The following is a 21,225-nucleotide window of genomic DNA, read 5'->3' on the forward strand; positions in this document are numbered from 1 at the left end:
TTCAAACCAAATCCGATCACCTAACCAAACTAACGTTATTAGCATTACGAAACGAAAAAAGATGCCTACCTGCATCATTTTTTCATACAACCATATGAACCTCAATTACCAAAAAAAAAAAAAAAAAAAAAAAAAAAACAAGGGAAAAACTACTAAGGATATGTTCCAGCTCCCTGCCCCAGCACCGAATCCGCCGATACGTACGGGCCTAACGCGAAGCAAACTCGTCATACGTAATACTGACGTCTTTTAGGTAGTGGTTTGGCGAATATGAATTACATCTCCAGAATGTAGTTTTTCATCAGATTCTGAAGAGACATATTCTTCTTAAAGGCCAAGGAAGTGGCTATTGCTCTCACTTCATGAGCCTTGACTTTTAAGAGCTTGAATGTCTTCATTACAAGATCTATGTGCTTCTTTCACAACACTTCTAATGAAGAAAGACAGCGCATTTTTCGACAATGGTCTGCTGGGGTCCTTTACAGAGCACCATAGTCTGTCCTCAATGCCCTTAAGGGTTTTCTTCTTCTGAAGTAGTATTTTAAACTCCTAACAGGGCAAAGAGTTCTTTCAGGTTCTTCCCCTACTAGGGCAGACAAACCACGAACCTCAAAGTTCCTTGGCCAAGGATTTGAGGGGTTTCTATTTTTTTGCTAAAAACGAAGGAAGGAAGGAACCAAAACCACGGAATCTCCTTTGAAACCTACCCTTCCTTCTAGGGCATGAATCTCACTAACCCCTTTTAGCAGATGCTAAGCATGAGAAAGAGAGCTTTCCTCGTGAGATCTTTGAAGGAGGCTAAATGTGGTGGTTCAAACCTAGCGGACCTCAGGAAACTAAGAACCACATCCAGATTCCAACTTGGAACTTCGTTCGAAGTTTTCTTGGAAGATTCAAAAGATCTTAATAGATCATGAAGATCTTTGTTATTCGAAAGATCTAAATTCCTATGTCTGAACACCGCAGCCAGCATGCTACGGTATCCTTTGATAGTAGATACTGCCAAACCGCATTTTTTCTCTGAGGAAAACTAGGAAATCTGCTATCGGAGTCACAGAGGTACTGAAGAGGAAAACGTTCTGGTTTCCTGCACCAACGGCGAAAGAACGTCCCACTTCGACTGTAGACTTTAAGGGTCGAAGGTCTTCTAGCTGAGGCGATAGCCTTAGCAGCTTTTGTCGAAAACCCCTTCGCTCTGACAAGACTTTTGACAGTCGAAAGGCCAGTCAGATTGAGAGCGGGGAGGTTTCTGTGATACCTGTCGAAGTGGGGGGGTTGTTTGAGCAAATCTTGTCTTTGTGGAAGTGCTCTTGGAAAGTCCACCAACCATTCCAGTACTCTGTGAACCAATCTTGGGCGGGCCAGAACGGAGCTACTAGCGTCATTCTTGTCCTCTCCGAGATAGCAAATTTCTTGAGGGTTTGTCCTAGTACTTTGAAGGGGGGAAAGGCGTAGACGTCTAGCCCTGTCCAATCTAGGAGAAACGCATCCACTGAAACTGCTCCTGGGTCTGAGATCGGGCGGGGAGCAATAAAGTTCGATTCTTGCGTTCTTTGCTGTTGCAAAGAGATCGATGTGAGGTCTGCCCCATCTTCTCCACAGGTCTTGGCATACTTCTGAGTGGAGGGTCCACTCGGAAGGCAGGAGTTGATTCTTCCTGCTCAGGAGATCGGCCCTGACGTTCCTTTCTCCCTGTACGAATCTGGTGAGAAGACTGATCTTCCTCGTTTGAGACCACAGCAGAAGATCCCTTGCTGTGTTTCGTACAGGGAGAAGGAGTGCGTCCCCCCCTGTTTCTTGATGTACGCCAAGGCTGTTGTGTTGTCCGAATTGACCTGCACTACTGCATTCCGGACGTGGGGTTCGAAGGCTTTCAATGCCATCCAGACTGCCATCAACTCTTTCTTGTTGATGTGCCAGGACACCTGATCCCCCTTCCAGGTGCCTGACCTTCTTATCCCGAGTGTCGCTCCCCAACCGCCTCCGATGCGTCGGAAAACAAACACATGGTTGGGGTTCGGCATGTAGAGAGACATTCCTTCCACAAATCTGAAGTGGGTCGTTCCACCACCGAAGGTCTCTCTTGATTTCTCTTGAGATCTTGAAGGAGAACATCCAGATCTAGGAGAGACGCCTCCAGTTCTGGTATAGGAAGAACTGTAGAGGCCTGAGATGCAACCTTCTAGAGAAACGAATTGCTCCAGCGAGGAGAGTGTCCCCAGCAGACTCATCCCCACTCCCTCGCTGTGCATGCATCTTTCTCTAGGAAGGTCGTTATTTTCTCGTAGCAACGAGCTATTCCTCTCTGGCGACGGAAAAGCCCGAAAATCCAGAGAAGCTATCCGAATCCCCAGATAGATCCTCTCTTGACTGGGGATTAATTGAGACTTCTGGAAGTTCACCAGAAGTCCTAGCGAACTTGCCAATGTAAGGGTCTTTTGAAGTCCTCCAGACATCTTTCTTGAGACTCTGCTCTGATTAGCCAGTCGTCGAGATAAAGCGACCACCCTCACTCCCTCCAAATGTAGCCACTGCGCCACGTTTTTCATTAACCCCGTGAAAACTTGGGGTGCAGTTGATAGGCCGAAGCACAAGGCCTTGAATTGGAAGATGTTTCCTCCCATCATGAATCGTAGATACTTCCGTGAAGAAGGATGGATCGGCACATGAAGTAAGCGTCCTGAAGGTCTAGAGACACCATCCAGTCCCCACCCCTGGACGAAGAGCCGCTAACACTGAGGAAGTTGTCTCCATGGCGAACTTCCTCTTTTCCACAAAGACGTTCAGGGCGCTTACATCCAACACCGGTCTCCATCCTCCTGAGTTCTTCGGAACTAGGAAAAGTCTGTTGTAAAAGCCCGCAGAGCGGGGATCTTTCACTAGTTCTATAGCCTCCTTCTCTAGCATGAGATTCTACTGCTAGAGAAAGGGCTTGATTCATGATGGGGTCCTTGTACTTGGCTACCAACTCCCTCGGAGTCGTCAATGGTGGTCTTGACGAGAAGGGAATGAGGTATCCTTTGCTGACAATCGATAGGGACCAATTGTCCGCCCCTTTGTGGGCCCAGACGTCGGCAAATTTCAGTAGTCTGGCACCCACTGATGTCTGGAGTCCTTGACCGCTATTTTCTTCCCTCTGACTGACTTAGAGAAGGTTTTACCTCTCTTAAAAGGTCTAGTCCCTCTGGTTGCAGAACCTCTGACAGCGGGTCCTCCTCGAAAGGGCTCCGTCTCAGAGGAGTCTCTTTCTTGGTCTTGGGTTGGAAGACAGAGCGAGGTTTCCTGGCCGCCTGGGCTAACATGTCCTGAGTAGCCTTAGCTGAAAGGGCACTCGAGACATCTTGGATAATTTCTTGGGGAACAGAAGAGGAGAGAGTTGAGCATACAAGAGCGATGCCCTTTGTGCATGAGACACTGCCTTCGTGAGAACGAACAGGTTAGACCGACCGTTTCTTAAGCACTCCAGCTCCAAACAGTGAGGAGACTTCACTCGATCCGTCTCTCACTGCTTTATCCATGCAAGTGAGTACACAGTTAAGATCTTCAGGAGACAGAGCATCTGGGGTCTTGGTCTTATTAGCCAGCACACCTAAAGACCAATCAAGGAAGTTGAAAACTTCCAGGACTCGGAACATTCCCCTTCAGTAAGTGGTCAAGTTCGTTCATTCCCCACGTAGTCTTGGCGGACAAGAGGGCGGAACGACGAGCAGCATCCACTAATGAGGAGAAGTCCGAGTCCCAGCAGACGAAGGGCAGGGAGAGAGCGATGGGCCTAAACAGGTTCTACCCGATTCGTACCAGGCAAATCCCAAATTCTGGGCCGGTCAGTTAAAGGACGGAGGGGAAAGAAAAAAACCGTCCCTTCTCTTCCTTCGAAAGGAGCCATTCCCCAAAACCTCTCAGCGCCTTCTTCATGGAAACAGTAGGTTTCATCCTTACACAAGACGAAACCTTCGACGTCTTCGAAGTGGAGAATAACGAAAGAGGAGAAGGGGGAGCCACAGGAGAAAGGATATCTCCAAACTCTTGCAGGAGTAACTCTGTTAGTTTCTTATAGGAGGAAACTGAGGCGTCTTTTGGTCCTTCTTCTTCTGAGGGGTCCTGTTCCTCCTGAGCCGAAGAGCCCTCCTGATCCTTAAAGGCGCGACTATTCTTAAATGAGTCTCTAGAGGCAGTTGGACGTATACGTCTTGGAGACAATGCTTCAGGCAAGTGTTACTTGCAACATCCTTCTTGTCTGGAGGAGTGCGTTTCCCAGATCCTTGAAGCCTAAAAGGAGTCAGGCGGCAGTCAGGTGCAGAGCGCCTGTTTGAAGAAGAAATTCTATCAGGCTCTTGGCGCCTATCCAAAGGAGAGCGGCTACCAGGCGAACTGCGCCTGCCATACGAAAAAGCGCCTACCAGGCTCTTGGCGCCTGAACCGAGGCGAGAGAATTTCTGGCGACCGAGCGCCTACCAGGGGAAGACGAAGCGCCTGCTAGGCTCTCGGCGCCTGACTCGAGGCGAGTAAATAAAAGGTCAGGAGAAGAGCGCCTGCCAGGCGAAACGCGCCTAACAAGCTCTTGACGCCTGTCCAGCGAAAGGCGCCTGTCCCGATTTTAGGGCGCTTGTCAACCCGGGAGAGTGGAGGCGAGACGAGGAGCGGTACGAGGTGAGTAGTGCCTACTAGGCTCTTGGCGCCTGTCAAGGGGAGCGATCCTGTCTCGAGAAGAGCGTCTGTAGGGTGAGGATTCTCCTACGCGCAGTTTGCTCCTTGTCTGAAGGAGAAACTTGTCTGTCAGGCGAATGTCGCTTAGACGCAGATTTGATCTTGTCCGAAGCAGAAAGCCTCCTGCGAGAAGCCGAACGCACAGGTGAGCGCGCCTCTTCCGTCGAAAAGTGAGAGTCAGGAGAGGGGAGCTTGGACTTCTTTACAGGAAGCGAGACGTCCTTCCTGCGACGAGAAGACCCGCAAAGAGAGCCAGCCAGAGCCGAAATCTGCGCCTGAAGGTTAGCCAACACCCTTGCAGGAGAATTCACAAACTCGTGAACAGGAGAAGAGGCTCGATCTCCGCTCGGTGAACGATACTCCTGAGATCTCTTACGCTTCTTCGCTTCCACCTCAGGCTCTTCCGAAAAAACTTCAGGGCTGGAAGGGCGGGCGCAGGGAGATTCATTCCAGGCTCTCTTCGAAGGGCGCGAGGCTTCCGAAGAGCTCCATCCTCTTTTAGGAGAAGGCGAGCGACGACGAGAAGCACTGGCGCAAAATTTCTTCTTCTTGGAGCGATCCAAGGTAGCCTGGGAACGATCAACAGGAACTACCGAGGGACGCCTGACCGTTGGGGATGCTCCCTAACCTTCCTGCGGCTTTCGACTTTCCTCCTCCACTGGGGACTGGGAGTCTGGAAGAGGTCCTTAAAGTTCTAGGCCTGGAAGCATTAGGGAGCCGATCAGACGCACCCTCCACTGCACTGGGTTCACTGCACAAATCACTATTGGAATCACTCTTACCTTCTAGTTGCTTGATTTTCCTCTCCATACTGCGAATGGTGGCTTTCATTGAGGCCACTTCCGAAGGCGTATCTTCGGCTTCGGTGCAGGGAGCAGGAGCTGAAACTGACAAAGGAGCTACTTCTAAAATAGGATTATCTACATCCAACTCGCTAATACGAGATCTACTACTGCTCCTGGAAGAAGCTTTCCTAACTTTATCCTTTTCAAGCTTCCTCAAGTAGGAAGACAAAGACTTCCATCATCCTCATTCAGCTTTTCACATTCATTACAAGGGTTATTAAAGGTGCATTCATTCCCTCTACATTCAAACATACCGTAGTCCGATGGGTGAGGGTCTACCGCAGCTTTCGGTAGCCTCACCTTACACTCAGTCATACAACAAACTCTAAACATAGCAGTTTTCTTAGTATCAACATCAGACATCATGAATCCAAGAAAAATCCAAAGAAAAATCCAAAGAAAAGTCCAATAACTGTCCACAAATCGCGAATGCCAGGCCAAAAGATCGGGTACTTCACCAAAAGTCCGTAGAAACAATCCAGGGCGAAAACGAGAAAAGAATCCAACTGTCAAGAGGTACCGACAGCAGGTGTGGTCGACACCGACGACAGAAAAAATCTGACAAGAAAGGTATGATGGTTCTTACACCCGCCTCCCAGCGGCGGGTAAGGTAGATCACCTGACCTACCTGTCGCGTTAGCCGCGAGTTTTGAATTCTGTCGTGACGTCAGAGACGTAAGCTAAGTATATGTCTGACAGGAAAGTTCATGTACAAAAACGAATCCTACAATGTAGAGCCAATGGGCCACACAATGAGAGAGCACAACACTGGAAGCTTTGTTTAGCTGTGTGGCAGACTGATAACAGGCATTCACCAAATCATGACCAGCCTCAACACCACATGCTGGTATATGGACCACTTCTACCTTCCACCCTGTCCCTGGCGACAGGACTGTCTGCTATAACTTACCAACTACCTGGCTGACAGCTTGATGGGGTCAATTACCCAGTCATGAATCTGCCTTACCTAACTGGCAAAAGGGAAAAAGCAAACCATCCCAACTTGCTTCCTGACATATGACACCCCAGTTACGTTGTCAGTTATCCTGAAACACTTGCAATGCCTAGAGCACCACTAAAACTTCAAGAATGTTGACATCAAGGTGAAAATCTCTCATCCTCACACTTAAAATGAAGCCCTCCTGGTTATGAATTCCTTATTTAATAATGGTTGGGTCCTGAAGCTGAATTACAGAAGTTCAGCTGTATACACTGTAGTTAACTATGAACCCTTACTGTTGATGAAATTTCTTATAAAAAACTGGTATAAGAAGGCTACCTTAAATACTTCTTTATTACAGGATTAATTTCATTGGAATATTTAAGATTTCACACTTTCTTCATAGCTTTCCAAAAAAAAGGACTTATTCATCTCAAAACTCATTTGTACTGTGTACAGTATATAAAATTTATTCAAATCAAAACTCAGTGAACAACGACGGTTTCTTGTACAGTATAAAATTACAGAACAAAAGTACTAAAGTACTAGGGAGTACTTCAAATGGCAAAAAGATTTTACAAGAGACACACTATATTAATATAGGTAATAGCTTTCTGTTTTTGGTGCAAAAAACCAACTCTGATAAATACATAAAAACACTGTCTACTTCATAGTGACATAAAAAATACCTTCAGATTAACTTGAACAATTCAACTCACCTCCTGTCACTTCTTTAACATCAGGCGGTGGAGACCTTTCGTTGGAATTGTTACGCCCTTGATTTGAAAACTCTCTTGCTCTAATGCAAAACCATCGTAAACTTCTAGCGTAAGTCAAAATTACACTTTGTCCTGGACACAGCAGCTATTTAAAAAGAAAGAAAATTACAGTAATCTTTAACATTTGTACTATTATTGCTAGGTAGTATTATATCCAGAAGTACAACTCATAAATTCTACAAACACCACAACAGATTCCTTTATTAGCTACAAATTAAAAAAAAAAAAATTTCCCTACAGTACGTATTCAGTCTGAATACTTTAACATGAGCCATATTTTTATCTTCACAGATCCTATACACATTATTCCTGATAGAGAGAGAGAGAGAGAGAGAGAGAGAGAGAGGAGAGATCGAGAGAGAGAGACGAGATGAGGTGAAGAGAGAGAGAGAGAGAGAGAGAGAGAGAGAGAGAGAGAGTCTGCCGGTTGGATCACTGTCATGCGCTATGTAGTAATTTAATAAGTATTTATAATATATAATATATATATATATATATATATATATATAATATCTATATAAAAAATAAAATATATAATATAGCCTATATAATATATTATATATATATATATTATATATATATATAGATATATATATATATATATATATATATATATATATATATATATAATATATATATTATATATATATTATATATTATATCATAATATATTGAGAGGATATTCCACTAATTCTGTTTTCTTCTTCAGACTGGGGAATGAATAGTGAAACCGCCACAGCACTAAGGTTGATTTCTGTGCCTTTTTTCTAAAAGCAAACCATGATGTCAGAACACAAGGAAATGACTGAAGCTAGCAGTAATCAATTGTGATGAGATCAAGACTAGGTTATGTTAACAAAAGGATATGGTGTTTTTAATTAAAAGACGCTAGGACTTGAAAAGTCAGTGATATTCTAATTAGTGAATACAACCTAGTACTGTGATTTAATCATATTCATATGAAAGAATATGGAATATTGTCATGTTTGAGAGGAGTGCTGACTCAAGATGAAAGGAGTGAATGGACACTTAACACTTCTTTGTGTTGAGTGAATGTAATTGGAGTGCAATATCTTCATTTCATAAAGGTAGCATTGTTATCTGCAATGGCATTTGCAACTTTTATCCAACCGATAAGTTTATGGGTGATTAGTTTAGTATTAAGTCAACTGAAAGTACATGAGCACATAAATGTAATGTATAGGTAAATAAGCCTTATGAATAAATGTAAAAAAAGGGGAAGTTTACAGTGTTTTATTTCTCCTTGCCCTATGTAACACCAGGAATAGAAAAATTACCACAGTTCATGCACCTGAGATCATTTTAAATGCAGGTTGTTTATAGCCATAAGCAATCAGCAAAGTTGGGATGCAAGACATTTAATTTAAATGATTTTGTTACGTAAATGAATTTTTTTTAAATTACTGTACATTTGCTTTGCAAGAAACCAATCTTTTACACTAGCCTAGAACACAATTTAGATGGGAGGACCAAGCCTCTGAGGATCAATAGAATAGCTGACATTAACCATGGCTAAAAAAAAGATACTAAAGTTAAGAACCTAAATTACTTCAACTAGAACAAGCATGAAGAATTCCACAAAAACTAAAAGTCAGAATGGGCAAGTTACAGGACAAAATTTTAAAAAGAATTAGAATGCACAGTACTATTGACCTGTTAGTCCATGTGTAAACTAGTCTCTTAGTAGAGATACCTAGGAAGAATTTAAGGGAGGAAATACTTGAACATACCCTTACCAACTGGAACATTCTAGAGGAAAATGCTCTACTTGGGAAAAAGGGAAACTCTTCATGCTCTTACATGCTCACCTATCAATCCAACCAGTATTCCTAACCTAATACTAATCTTTTCCATATTTGAAAACTCCCTCTCAACAAGGAAAGGCCTAGTTAAAGTCACATAGGTTCAACATGGAAAGTTATTATTCCTTCTTGAAGCTGTCACAAACATGAGGGCTCTCAAACATGACAAATCTTTAATTAAATTGAACTTTTCATGGCAAACAAACTGTGGTATTAACAACAACAACAACAACAACTACTGTGACTCCATATTGACATTCTTGGAACAACTATGTATCTACTTGAACAAACGAATCTGGATAGACACTCGTTTGCATCTACATTGACTGATCCAATTTGACACTGCTTCTACTTTGACAGTTTTTTTCGTGACATCAGTATGCGACATCAGAGTCAACCTTCCACCTCCTACGCAGTCTCGCCGGCCTTCAATTCAATGTACGAAAGCCAGGCCTACCCAGCCTTTAACAGGTTCTCTAGGGGTAGCAGGGCGAGGGGCCACTTTCGCCAACGTGGCACAGGAAGAGCTGCAAGAGGTAAACACTTCAGAGGAGGGCGCGGAGGTCAACCCGCCCAACTACAGTGAGGCTCCCCAGGTAGGAGGGAGGCTGTTCCTCTTCCGTCACAGGTGGGGGTTCAGCAAATGGGCACAGAGCATCGTGTCCAAAGGATTGGGTTGGAGTTGGATCAAAGATCCTCCTCCAATCAAATCATTCTATCAGGAACCATCAAAGGAATTGACAGATTATGCGGAGGAACTCCTTCAGAAAGGAGCTATTGCGAGAGTCAAGCATCTAAAATTTCAAGGTCGCTTATTCAGCGTGCCAAAGAAAGGCTCAACAAAAAGAAGGGTAATCTTAGACTTGTCAAAGCTAAACTCTTTCATTCGTTGCGACAAGTTCAAAATGCTCACCATCTCGCAGGTACGGACCTTACTTCCCCGTGGGGCCGTCACAACCTCCATCGATCTTACAGACGCATACTATCATATCCCTATAGCCAGACACTTCCGTCCATTCCTAGGCTTCAAACTAGGAAATCAGACGTTCTCACTCAAAGTGATGCCCTTCGGTCTGAATGTAGCCCCCAGGGTATTCACGAAAGTAGCAGAAGTGGTAGTTCAACAGTTGAGAACTCAAGGGATAATGGTAGCAGCATACCTCGACGATTGGTTGATCTGGGCACCAACGGTCGAGGAATGTCTCAAAGCCACAAAGAAGGTAGTTCAATTTCTGGAACATCTGGGGTTCCAGATAAACAAAACGAAATCCAGACTCACTCCGGAGTCTCGTTTTCAGTGGCTAGGAATCCAATGGGATTTGTCTTCCCACAATCTGTCAATTCCGGTGGTCAAAAGAAAAGAAATAGGCAAGTCTGTGAAGCAATTTCTCAAATGCAAACAAACATCAAGGAGAAACCAGGAAAGAATCCTAGGTTCTCTTCAGTTTGCCTCAGTGACAGACATCCTCCTGAAAGCAAGGCTGAAAGATATAAATCGAGTTTGGCGATCGAGAGCAAACGCCAAATCTCGGGACAAGTTGTCAGTAATTCCACAGATCCTTCGCAATCAGCTCCGTCCATGGACAAAAGTGAAGAACCTTGCCAAATTAGTAACCCTTCAATATCCCCTTCCAGTGTTAACCATTCACACGGATGCCTCCCTGTCCGGATGGGGGGGATATTCTCAATTCAAGCAAGTTCAGGGGACTTGGTCAGTTCAGTTCCGCCAGCTTCACATAAACGTCCTGGAAGCAATGGCAGTATTTCTTACCCTGAAGAGACTCCTTCCCCCGAAGAAGTCTCATCTAAGACTAGTTTTGGACAGTGCAGTGGTAGTACATTGCATCAACAGAGGAGGGTCCAAATCCAAACACGTGAATCATGTCATGATAGCCGTCTTTGCGCTAGCAGACAAACACAGATGGCATCTGTCCGCCACTCACCTGGCGGGGGTAAGAAATGTGATAGCAGACGCTTTGTCCCGGTCAGTCCCTCTGGAATCAGAATGGTCCCTGGACGACGGGTCATTCCAGTGGATATGCCGGAGAGTCCCAGGTCTCCAAGTGGATCTCTTCGCCTCACAAGCGAACCACAAGCTCCCTTGCTATGTGGCCCCCAACCTGGACCCTCTGGCTTATGCCACGGACGCCCTGTCATTAGATTGGAATCAGTGGAGGAAAATTTATGTTTTTCCTCCAGTGAATCTTCTTTTGAAAGTCTTGAGCAAGCTGAGGACTTTCAAGGGACTAGTAGCTCTGATTGCTCCAGACTGGCCAAACAGCAACTGGTATCCTCTGCTTCTGGAATTGGGTCTCCGACCTCAACGGATTCCCAATCCCAAGCTGTCGCAATCAGTACAAATGAGGACTGTGTTCGCTTCCTCAGGAATTCTTCAGACCCTAACTTTATGGACTTCATGAAGTTTGCGTCTAACAAAGATGCTAACATTGATCCACAAAACATCCTCTTCCTAGAATCAGATAAAAGAGAGTCAACTATTAGACAATATGACTCAGCTGTTAAAAAATTAGCATCCTTCCTGAAAGAATCAAACACTACAACCATGACAGTTAACTTAGCTATATCCTTTTTCAGGTCCTTGTTTGAAAAAGGCTTAGCAGCTAGCACTATTACTACTCATAAATCGGCTTTGAAGAAAATCTTTCAGTTGGGTTTCCAGATAGACCTAACAGAATCTTACTTTACGTCTATTCCCAAAGCCTGTGCTAGACTTAGACCTTCTCAAAGGCCTACTGCAGTTTCATGGTTCTTAAATGATGTCCTCAAACTAGCCTCAGATACTGACAACTCGTCTTGCACATTCATAATGCTTCTTAGAAAGACGTTATTTTTATTAAGCCTGGCTTCAGGAGCCAGAATTTCAGAACTGTCGGCTCTATCCAGAGATGCGGGTCATGTCGAATTCCTCCCCTCAGGAGAAGTTCTAATTTCCCCGGATCGTAGCTTTTTAGCTAAAAATGAGGATCCTCTTGCAAGGTGGGCTCCTTGGAAAGTCATCCCACTTCCGCAAGATCCTTCTCTCTGCCCAGTATCAACTTTAAGAGCCTTTCTATCTCGTACATCCTCAAGATCCTCAGGTTCTCTCTTTATGAGAGAAAAAGGTGGCACCTTATCAGTAAAAGGAATCAGACAACAGATCCATAACTTCATTAAACAAGCCAATCCTGATTCATTTCCAAAAGCACATGACATCAGAGGAGTAGCCACCTCAATTAATTACTTTCAACATATGAACTTTGAGGATCTTAAAAAGTATACTGGATGGAAATCACCGACAGTCTTTAAATGTCATTACCTAAAGTCCTTGGAATCTTTAAAATTTTCTGCAGTAGCAGCGGGAAACATTGTTTCTCCTGATACTGCATAGTAGTTGTAGTATAGATCCAGGTCTCCTTTCTACCTACCTCGTCCAACATGCCTCACCCTATTGCCATGCTACTCGGAATACTCTAGCCTTAGCCGCTAGAATCATATTGGTGGATTGTCCCTTATTTTTTTGCTAGGGACATCCACGTTATGTACATATAATGTACTTCAGTGTTTCTACCCTTATTTTTATGCTAGGGTAGAACACAATGTGTTTGTATATTTTGTAAATATCTTAATTAAGTGAATCATTCTTTATTGTTTTGCCATTACATTATTATGTGTTACTATGTCTAATATAAGTTAATTTTAAGTACTTTATATTGATTGCTTTCTTTATCATACCATTGTTTAGGATAAGTTAGCTTTAAGTACTTTGTTTGTATACTGTAATGTCCCTGATTCACTTATATTATATATCTCTTTTTTACTATTGGGTTTCATTTGTCCTTATTCCCATCTTGTCTGTTTCTCTGGTACTATTTCATAGGCCGACACGAGCTGAGCCCAGAAAAGGGATTTTGACGTAGGAAAAATCTATTTCTGGGTGATTGGCTCGTGTCGCCCTATGAAACCCACCCTGTTTTCTTTTACCCACCCTGCAGGACAAGATGTTCTTAGATTAAGGATGACCGCTAGGGGCGCTGCTGTCCGTGGCGTCGGTAGTAGTAGTAGTAGCGGCCGCATCACCCTTTAGTATCAGCTCTCTCTGGTGGGGATTTTATGTTGGAAGGTCTAAATGGTGAATGACTCGTGGTAGTGATCCCACTCGCCTATATTCACATACCGACACTTTTTTTATAGAGTGAGCGAGTCAGTTTTACTGACATTTTCTTAATTTTGTTTTTCTCTGGTAATTTTAGATTAATTTTACCTAGAAATAATGATCTTAATGATATTTCATAGGGCGACACGAGCCAATCACCCAGAAATAGATTTTTCCTACGTCAAAATCCCTTTATTACACCAATCTACTTCATATATGTGATTTTCAGCTAATTTGGTCATATTTTAGTGCAAAATAGTGTGTCAATCTAGATGCATCCTCATTTTGATGATAATAATAATAATAATAATAATAATAATAATAATAATAATAATAATAATAATAACAACAACAACACGAAAGGAAGGAGGGAGAGGACTACTAAGCATAGAGGACTGCGTCAACATCGAGAACAGAGCACTGGGGCAATATATGAAGACCAGTGAAGACGAGTGGCTCAAGAGTGCATGGGAAGAAGGACTGATAAAAGTAGACGAAGACCCAGAAATATACAGAGACAGGAGAAAGACAAGCAGAACAGAGGAATGGTATAACAAACCAATGCACGGACAATACATGAGACAGACTAAAGGACTAGCCAGCGATGACACGTGGCAATGGCTACTCAGGGGAGAGCTCAAGAAGGAAACTGAAGGAATGATAACAGCGGCACAAGATCAGGCCCTAAGAACCAGATATGTCCAAAGAACGATATATGGAAATAACATCTCTCCCATATGTAGGAAGTGCAATACAAAAAATGAAACCATAAACCACATAGCAAGCGAATGTCCGGCACTTGCACAGAACCAGTACAAAAAGAGGCATAATTCAGTAGCAAAAGTCCTCCACTGGAGCCTGTGCAAGAAACACCAGCTACCTTGCAGTAATAAGTGGTACGAACACCAACCTGAAGGAGTGATAGAAAATGATCAGGCAAAGATCCTCTGGGACTATGGTATCAGAACAGATAGGGTGATACGTGCAAATAGACCAGACGTGACGTCGATTGTCAAAATCAAGAAGAAAGTATCACTCGTTGATGTCGCAATACCATGGGACACCAGAGTTGAAGAGAAAGAAAGAGAAAAAATGGATAAGTATCAAGACCTGAAAATAGAAATAAGGATATGGGATATGCCAGTGGAAATTGTACCCATAATCATAGGAACACTAGGGACGATCCCAAGATCCCTGAAAAGGAATCTGGAAAAACTAGAGGCTGATGTAGCTCCAGGACTCATGCAGAAGTGTGTGATCCTAGAAACGGCGCGCACAGTAAGAAAAGTGATGGACTCTTAAGGAGGCAGGATGCAACACGGAACCCCTCACTATAAATACCACCCAGTCGAATTAGAGGACTGTGATAGAGCAAAAAAAAAAAAAATAATAATAATAATAAACATGTTATACACAGTGATTTTGTGGGTTTCTTTTTCAATAATAATAATAATAATAATAATAATAATAATAATGTTGGTAAAAAATCCAGATATTAACGTTACACTGATGAGGTACACCGTTCAGGTGTTTGAAAGTTCTATTTTTACACAGAAATATATTTCTAATATATAATTGTGGATTTTTTAACAACTTGTTTTCACGAGACTGTGAATTTCTTAACAATAATGATAATGATAATGTTTTGTTAAAAATGATTGCTGCTTCAGCACTATTAATCTTGTAGAGTCTTCTCTATTTTTCTGATGACGGCTTTCTCGTTGTTGCTTATACTGGCGAGCAACACACCAAAGGGCATGGTAAAATTCGGTTGAGTCATTTGGTTTATTATTGCTTATACAATTCTTGCTTATATAATTCTCTCTCTCTCTCTCTCTCTCTCTCTCTCTCTCTCTCTCTCTCTCTCTCTCTCTCTCTCTCTCTCTCTCTCTCTCTCTCTCTCTCTCTCTCCAACGCGACGTTTACTCCTGATCCTCAGGACATTATCATGCGATGACTGCTAAGGGACTGAATTCGAGTGGCGAGTCCTTCTTCTTAAATCGTGTTGTTGCGGGCTCTCAAGTAAGGTATAGAGAACCTCTCCGGCAGGTCAAGTTTTCATTGGTTCCTGGGAAGGTGACTCATACGGCGAGCGTTTACGAGTCTTGCAGACCTTCTCAGGTGGGGGGTATCACTGGGAGCCTCTTGATTGACTTCTACCCGAGTGACGTCGCCCTTGGTATTATTCTGATAATGTGCTTCACATCCAGTGTTTGTTTCATGCGCTCTGGTACTTTTGTTGGGGGGGAGGGGCGTGGTCCTCCTCACAACGTCGGTATCAGGAACGCTTCTTGAGTGGTATTAAGGGGAGGCTTTTGCTCGAGTATAAGCAGCGCTTCTAGGAGGTGCAGATGTCGTGGGTCAGGGGCTTTCCCGATGATTTTGACATTCCTGATGATGTTGTCTCTTGTAATGTCTTGCTGGTGTACTGCAAGGGCATGCTGCCTAATGGCGCCCTCCTGGGCGTGGCAGAAGATCCTTTTAGACAGGCGCATCGTCGTCATGCCAATGTAAATCCCAGGGCATCCTTGGGCGGGGCATAGGTATTGGTAGACAACGTTGGACTGCTTTAGGGGGTCTCCTACGGGCGGGGAGGGGATGTTCTTCATCAGGAGGTCCTTCGTACGCCGATTCTTATAGTAAATAATAAGGGACACTCTCTTCCCTTCCTCCATAGGGCGGACGTGTTCCTCTATTATTTTCTTCATGGCTGCTTCATCCTCCTTGTATTGGTGGTGCATGAAGGCTTTGTAGAAAAGTTTTATATCCTCCGGGGTGGGAAGTTCCTTCTCTCTTCCTCTGTCATGTACCACTTGTCAAGGGTGGCTCGTGTTTCTCGGTCGAGTTTGAGGTGCGTGAACTCGCCGGGAAGGGGAGAAAAGGAAGCTTTATGCCCTGGCCTAATTAACTGCTTCTGCAATCTATCTGCTTCCCTTCTTTTCCTATAGTACTATCTGATAATTTAAGCATAAGACCCTTAGGTCAATCACTGCATTCCTCACACTCTATACCTCTACAGCCAGTAGAAACATTATGCTTATCTACCTCAAATTTAGGCCTCCTGCTTTTACAGTAATCATTCCTACATAACCTGATGTTAGTAGATTTGCTTCCAGTGGAGGTCATCCTAGGAAGATTGACGTGAAAATACAAACAATTGCCTACAACTAATGGCAACAAGGAGAATTCTGACATGAGCTTTAACATTCAAAAGACACCTGGTGGTGAACAGGTGAACTAGACAATCATCCCAGAAGCATTCAATTTTTTTTGTTTGAATGCTGACTCACCTGGTCAGCACAGAGATATAGCTAACTTAACAGTAGGTAAGATTGATCTTAAATATGATATTATTATGATACAATAAAGTTTGTTCATACTTACCTGGCAGATATATATATAGCTGTATTCTCCGAAGTCCGACAGAATTTCAAAACTTACGACACACGTAGTGGGAGGCCAGGTGGTTAGTACCCATTCCCGCCGCTGGGAGGCGGGTATCAGGAACCATTCCCATTTTCTATTCAGATTTTCTAGTGCCACTGTCTCCTGAGGGGAGGTGGGTGGGCACTTTGATTATATATATCTGCCAGGTAAGTATGAACAAACTTTATTGTATCATAACAATATCATTTTGTTCATGAGACTTACCTGTCAGATATATATATAGCTGAATCCCACCTTTGGAGGTGAGGAGAGACAGAATAGGATTTAGGAAACAAATACATGCAGATGATTGACATCTTGGTTCCTTACCTGTTAGCATAGCTGACTTCATGATTGCTGTCACCCAAGTCTGCTTCTGCTTTACTAGAGTCTCCAGCTGGTGAGTTCTAGATGATCTGTCAACGGGGGCGTGACCACAATGTGACTAGACCGTTTGACCATACTATGAGGGCAACGAAGCAAAAACCACCACCTGACCTAGCCTATCAAAAGTTAACCCCACATAACTTAGGCTAAAGAAAGGGAAGTCCGCCTTAGACGGTCGACCCCACAACCATAAAACAATACCATAAAATTAAAAGCTCACCTAACCATTTTCTACAGGATAGGATGAGTGCTACTTCCTGCCCCCAAAATAGTGTCTGCGGAAACGTGTGGCCCTAGCGAATAGCAGTTCTCGTATGTCGTCTTCACGTCCCGCAGGTAGTGTGAAGCGAACACCGAGTTGCTACGCCAAAATGTGGCACCCAAAATGTCACTTAGTGCCATGTTCTTTTGGAAGGCTACCGAGGTAGCAATAGCCCTCACCTCGTGAGCATTCACTTTGAACAGCCTCAGATCACTGTCTTCACATGATGAATGTGCTTCCTTGATGGTGTCCCTCAAGAAGAATGCCAGAGCATTCTTAGACATCGGCAAGTCTGGTCTTCTTACCGAACACCACAAGTTGCAAGAAGGACCTCGACACTCCTTCGTCTTCCGCAAATAAAATTTGAGAGCCCTGACAGGGCACAGGACTCTCTCTGGCTCGCATCCCATAATTTCAGCCATACCCTTGATCTCAAAGGTCTTGGGCCAAGGGTTGGATGGATTCTCGTTCTTAGCCAGAAACATCGAGCTTAACGAACAAACGGCATTATGCACTAGTTTCCAAGGTGAGCACTTTGGATTCTAGATTACGAAGAGATTCCAGAATCACTGACAGGGTATTACCCTCCACAGACACCATTTCAGGGCCCGAAGGCAACACTACAGGTTTAGGGGTAGCAAACTCTACTGGAGGGTTAGCAGGAGAAACATTACTGCCCTGACGCCTACTGCCTGACACACTCCTGGAGGAAGACCTCCTGATCCTATCACGCTCTAACTTGCGCACATAGGACTCGTGCGCCTTCCAACCCGAATCAGACAGACTTTCACACTTCTTACATCGGTCATCAATCAAACACACATGTCCCCTACAACTCGTGCATACTGTGTGGGGGTCTACCGAAGCCTTAGGTAGCCTCACCTTACACTCTTCCATACAACATACTCTGACACTAGCAGAACTAGAACCAGACATCTTAGTTCAAGGAAAAATCAAGCCAAAATAAAAAAACAGTCCACAAATAGCGTGTGCCAAGCCACAAATCCAATTCAATAACCAAAAGACAATCAGGATACTTATGTAGCAAAGCAGTTTCAAAATCATAAGACGGAGGTACTGAAAACAGGTGTTAACAGTACCGGCGACAGAGAAAATCTGAATAGAAAATGGGAATGGTTCCTGATACCCGCCTCCCAGTGGCAGGAATGGGTACTAACCACCTGGCCTCCCACTACTGTCGTAAGTTTTGAAATTCTGTCGGACTTCGGAGAATACAGCTATATATATATCTGACAGGTAAGTCTCATAAACAAAAATACCTTTTAAATTTATAAAGTGCTCTATGTAGATCAAAGTTAGAATATGGCTACCACATTTACTCTAGCATTTGTAACTCCAAAATCTGCATGTAATATGCATCATGAAAGCATACAGTTACAATAATGTAAGATGAATTTGCAAAATACATTAATTTTAGATGAATTAAGGAAAAGTGAAAAAGACAGCTCTGAAGAATCAATGGATGGACTTTCCTACCTAGATAAGAAATGCTCATCAAATCACTTAGCATGCAAATTGAACAGATTAATCTTTGTATCTAGCCTTCCACTAACACAGCAAATAATAAGTAGTAATATGTAAAATAATGATTTTTACTACCATATTTATACAATGTTTTTAAAGCATGCAAGAACAATGTTTTTAAAACATGCAAGAATGTAGCTGAGTCTAAGTCACTAAACTACTTTAGGATGATACCAACGCCGGAGTTCAAAACATTTTCTCTGTTAGTAGCACTCAAAATGCACGGCAAGAAACCCTTATCATATACACAGTACTACTAGAAAGCAAGCAGGATTGGACCACAGAAACCTGTGTATACAATTTACTGCAGTTACAAATTAAAAATGAAGGCAGCAAGACAAAGACAAAAAAGCAGATGCTAAAATTTTGGCTGGAAACCACATATATCCAAGTATGTATGAGTATAGTTGACCGCCCACTATTCGCGGACTCGCCTATTCACTGATTTTTCTATGGGCCATATATTTTCACATTTTCATGATTGAATGCACTTTTTGTGATGAAACTATTAAAAAACTAAGGTATATAAGCATTTTTTGAGGTTTTTGTGTTTTAACTATCAAAATAGGCAGTTCTATGTGTTATTAGAAGGGGTTCTACTGTACGTACACATGAAGTACATTCATGCACAATCCAAAATACTAAATGAAAGTGGCCTGATTGTTTTTTATGCAAAGGTGGGCAACCTTTTAAGCATCACTCATGGTGAGTAACAATATTATACGTACATCATCGATTTGGGGAAAATCAGGTGGGAAAGAGTTGCCATTACTTCCATAGCTAATAAATTCACTAATGCCAACTTTTAGACTGGCTAAAATCCACTGGGTGGCTCATAAGAGACTTAGTTCGGGTCTTTACTTCAAGAGAGGATGTAGTGCCTCTGTCTCTCAAGACATCTCTTTGTAAATATGCTCATAAATATACCAGGGGGTTGCTGATAGTTCTTGGTAAAATTACATAAATATTTTACAAATAATATGCTCAGAATTTGTTACTCATGTTATCTATTATCTGTTTTGATACTGTGTGAGCTATAAATATAATTTTACAAAATTAAATAAATTTATTAGAAAAATCCTGTATAACTTCGTAAAATTTATGAATGTCTTGTAAAAGAGGCCCCACAAGGGATTGTAAATAGTAGTCATTTTCAACTTCACACAGAAGGTAAGGAAATTTTTTTACTTTTTTTTTTTTTTTACACCATGTGCATATACATATCTTCCTCTTTCCATCGAGATGTTTTTTTCTCTAAAATTAGCCAACCTCAAAGTTTTGAAGGCCTGGGGTGCTGCATATTGATTTATTACCCCGTCCAATAAGGGTTAAGAGACCTACTAGAAACAAATCTCTTTCCATTTCCTCAAAATGAAGTAGAGTAAGTTTATGCTGCATGAAAATGTAATTATAGATATCAGAAAAACACATAGCCAATGTGGTTATAATTTTCTACTTTATATATATGCATAGTATGTGTGTGTGTATATGTGTGCATAATTATACCACCATGCAAATAGTACTAAAATTCTTCTTATACTACCATGTACTGTACATCTTTGAAGGAGAGCAACAATCAACTAAAATTTTACTGCATATAACACCATAAACTAAGATAAGAATTCTAATATTAGCCTTTGGATACATTTACTCCCGCAAACATTAAACAAGAACATGAAATACAAGAAGGCATGCCTTATATTTACCTTCCAGATTCAATGTTTACATGAGTAGGTGTATCAATAAGTAAATTGAAATAAACATGTTTAGAGCCTTTGTTGGCTTAAAAATTCATACTGTGTATCACATGAATGGGACTAATAGATTCACTAACACCCTGTTTAACTACTGTACATTTCAAGGAATTAAAACCGTTTCTAAGATTAATTTCTTCCTCATCCAGTATCCCTAAAAAGCTAAAACCAGACTACAAACCCCTCTACACAAAATGCACTGAAACTGAAAACTTACCCTTGCTGCCATAACGACAAGCAGGAACTTGTCTTAGAGAAAACCTGCAACTTTTATTAGGTGGGTAAGAAACTCAGTACAGTATGTACTGTCTTTATGCCAACTCAACCTGGAAATGAAGACAACTGCATCAATCTGAATTTAAGTTGTATCTTAACAAACATCATCAATCATTTGTAAGGAAAAAACCTACAAATAAATTACAAAGTTACTGGTAATCACTATCATCTAAAGTAACTCAGCTTTGGGGCTCAATTCAAAAACTGTATTACACAAGGTCATGTTCAGAAGCTGGTTTGCTCTCCTTCCAGATTAAATTTTAGTTCTTGTCTGTTAAACAATTCTTTCCTCATAACAAAACAAAAGCTTAAGATTCTCAAATACATA

General features: G+C 42.4%; 1 protein-coding gene across 3 annotated transcripts in view; it reads right to left on the reverse strand.

Moving 5' to 3' along the window:
- LOC135216368 (cobalamin trafficking protein CblD-like) overlaps nt 1–21,225 on the reverse strand; it is a 154,570-nt gene that overhangs the window by 79,661 nt on the left and 53,684 nt on the right. For all 3 annotated transcript variants that reach the window (XM_064251622.1, XM_064251620.1, XM_064251621.1), the window contains exons 2-3: nt 20,839–20,947; nt 7,212–7,356 (exon numbers count right to left, since the gene is read on the reverse strand). In XM_064251622.1, coding sequence (XP_064107692.1) covers nt 7,212–7,356; nt 20,839–20,850 — 157 coding nt within the window. In that variant the 5' untranslated portion in view covers nt 20,851–20,947. The remainder of the gene's footprint in view (nt 1–7,211; nt 7,357–20,838; nt 20,948–21,225) is intronic.

This window comes from Macrobrachium nipponense, chromosome 6 (genome assembly GCF_015104395.2).
Source record: "Macrobrachium nipponense isolate FS-2020 chromosome 6, ASM1510439v2, whole genome shotgun sequence".
NCBI classification, from domain to species: Eukaryota; Metazoa; Arthropoda; class Malacostraca; order Decapoda; family Palaemonidae; genus Macrobrachium; species Macrobrachium nipponense.